At 43.5% G+C, this 2,500-nt stretch overlaps 1 protein-coding gene across 1 annotated transcript in view; it reads right to left on the bottom strand.

Annotated features, from left to right (window-relative positions):
- Positions 1-2,500, bottom strand: part of LOC134453638 (glutamate receptor 4) — a 162,245-nt gene that overhangs the window by 83,151 nt on the left and 76,594 nt on the right. The window contains exon 4 of the mRNA XM_063204424.1: positions 1,504-1,688. Coding sequence (XP_063060494.1) covers positions 1,504-1,688 — 185 coding nt within the window. The remainder of the gene's footprint in view (positions 1-1,503; positions 1,689-2,500) is intronic.

Genomic DNA, 2,500 nt, shown 5'->3' with positions numbered 1-2,500 from the left:
AGAGTGCATCGCGAATGGACCAGACACACAAGCGCCCACGCGCGCACACACACACACGCACACACACACACACACACACACACACACACACACACACACACACACACACACACACACACACACACACACACACACACACACACACACACACACACACACACACACACACACACACAGAAACATGCACGCACACATACACAGACACATGTGTGCACACATAGTCAGTCAGTCGTATAAGCACACACACTCAAATACACACGCACACAGGAACATAAGCACACACACACATACACATGTACACAGAGACAAATACAGAGAGAGAGAGAGAGAGAGAGAGAGAGAGAGAGAGAGAGAGAGAGAGAGAGAGAGAGAGAGCGAGACAGAAAGAAATTCATAGTCAAGGCACATATACTCCCATTTCCGCACACTCACACAGACAAACAGCAAAGACACATACTCTAAAGCAAACAGGAAAACAAATAGGCAGGCGGACACATACGGTAGACTAACAACACACCAAATTGTGCTGAGGTGCTTTTACGATGACAGGACTAAAGAAATAGCATGTTCTCTTGCTTTGACATGAGCAATCCAGCAGGCTACGGTCTGTAGCCGAGGAAATGTGCTACGAACAGCAAAATAGAGACAGAGTGGCCTGTCGGAGAGGATTAGCTTAGCTCGTAGGGAAGAGAGGAAGAGAGGAGGAGAAGAAGGAAGAGAGAAGAAAGAAGCCAGGAAAATTATTCTTCCATTCCCAAATGATTCACTAGTTGGCTTTCATCAAAATCATGTATACCATCTCCTGTCAAGTACCAAGTGTGGCCCTGAAATCTTCTCACTGCTCTGTGTTGTTTTGAAATATGCGTCTTCTATGATTCTACAATGATATTCTCATTATTTCTTTATGACTGTAGGCTAAATGAACAATTGTGCTCTTCATGAGGGCTCTGAAGTGCCGCACTTCATACAGCACTTGAATGGAAAGGACAAACAAAACTGCTAAAAGGACATTGAGAGGACCTTCATTGCTGACAATGGGTTGGTTACGTATTCTCTTCATTTCTCACATTTTAATTACTACGATGGTTTTCTTCCAACAGTGGTGAAGACATTACTCTGCCAAATTACCTCAGAAAGAACAAGACCTTTGAAGTGGAATTTTCTGGAACTGTGATGCAGATACTCCCATTTCCCCAATATTGTATTTCTGTGTCTGAGGGAACGGACTTTTGTGATGTTCAACACAAATTAAGAGACCACCATTAAGAGACTACTTTGACAATTAACCTCAGCATGACACAGACCAATCTATGGTAAGTAAAATAGTCTAGAGAACTGTGATGCAGATATTCAGATTGAATATTCTCCGTCTTCAGCCTAACATCTTCACATCATTTGTATTACCAGGAGGCCATTTCTGAGAGCACATACTGTATATGGGACATTTGTGACACCCACACCAGAAGAAGAATTAGCAATGAGTTTGAGAGTCAGCAAACTCACCTGTTCCAGAATGTTCTGGAGCCTCTCGGCCTCCAGGTCAATGACAAACTTCTTCTCCTCTCGCCGGTCGAGGTCCTCCAGGAGCCGCCGGTAGCTGGCGTCGTTGAAGTTTTCCACACAGATGGCGCTCACCTGCCAGCTGTTCTGGCCAGCCTTCTCCATAATCGCCTGCAGGATGGCATATCCTGTAAAAAATGAAAAAGACCAAGCAAAACGGGGAGAAATAGTCAGCATCTGTATGATGTGGTCACTTTCAGATGAGTCAGCGAACAACTGTCATTACCACATGTGGATAGACATGCTATTGCAAAATTAGATGCAGAGGTGGAATAGGCATAATAATTAACGTAAACTAATAGACTCAATTCAGAGAGTGTTGCGGAAGGATCCATTGGAAGGTTGTTGGTTAATCCCAGTCCTTGAGTCAATGCATTCCATGAATTGCATTGACTTGACAATGTTTATGAAAAAAGCAAAATGTGCAAATGTGCAATTTTCTTTGGCTAGTCTCAACATAACAATTATTTTCATGTGCTAGTACAACCACATAGTGGTATGGTTTCTTCTAGTATCCTCTGCATAGTGCCACAGTTGTGCTTGAGATCTGATTCACTGTGTCTCTGTGTGGAGAATATCCAGGCCTGATCAGGACCCAAACAGCTCCAGGGCTGTTTGCTACTGTAACTGCGTAACGCTGGCCTTCATCACACCACTCTTCTCACCAACACGCTAATGTGCTGGAAAGCCAGGGCAAGGCCAAGCATCAAAGCTTGACCTCGAAAAACGACTACCTACTTACTAGCCTGTGCTAATTTCCCACCCCTCTCATCATCGCTTTCAAATTCAAATTGTGATTTAAGCATTTCAAAGCTCAAAGCATCATTGGCATGACTCAATAAATACGGTTTGATAAAGCGGGGTATATTTACATCACAAACAGATGCAGTACTTGACTGAGAAGAAACTAGTTCACATTATCTCTCTCTCTCTCTCTCTC

Source organism: Engraulis encrasicolus, chromosome 8, assembly GCF_034702125.1.
Source record: "Engraulis encrasicolus isolate BLACKSEA-1 chromosome 8, IST_EnEncr_1.0, whole genome shotgun sequence".
Taxonomy (NCBI): domain Eukaryota; kingdom Metazoa; phylum Chordata; class Actinopteri; order Clupeiformes; family Engraulidae; genus Engraulis; species Engraulis encrasicolus.
This window is presented reverse-complemented; position numbering and strand designations above follow the sequence as displayed.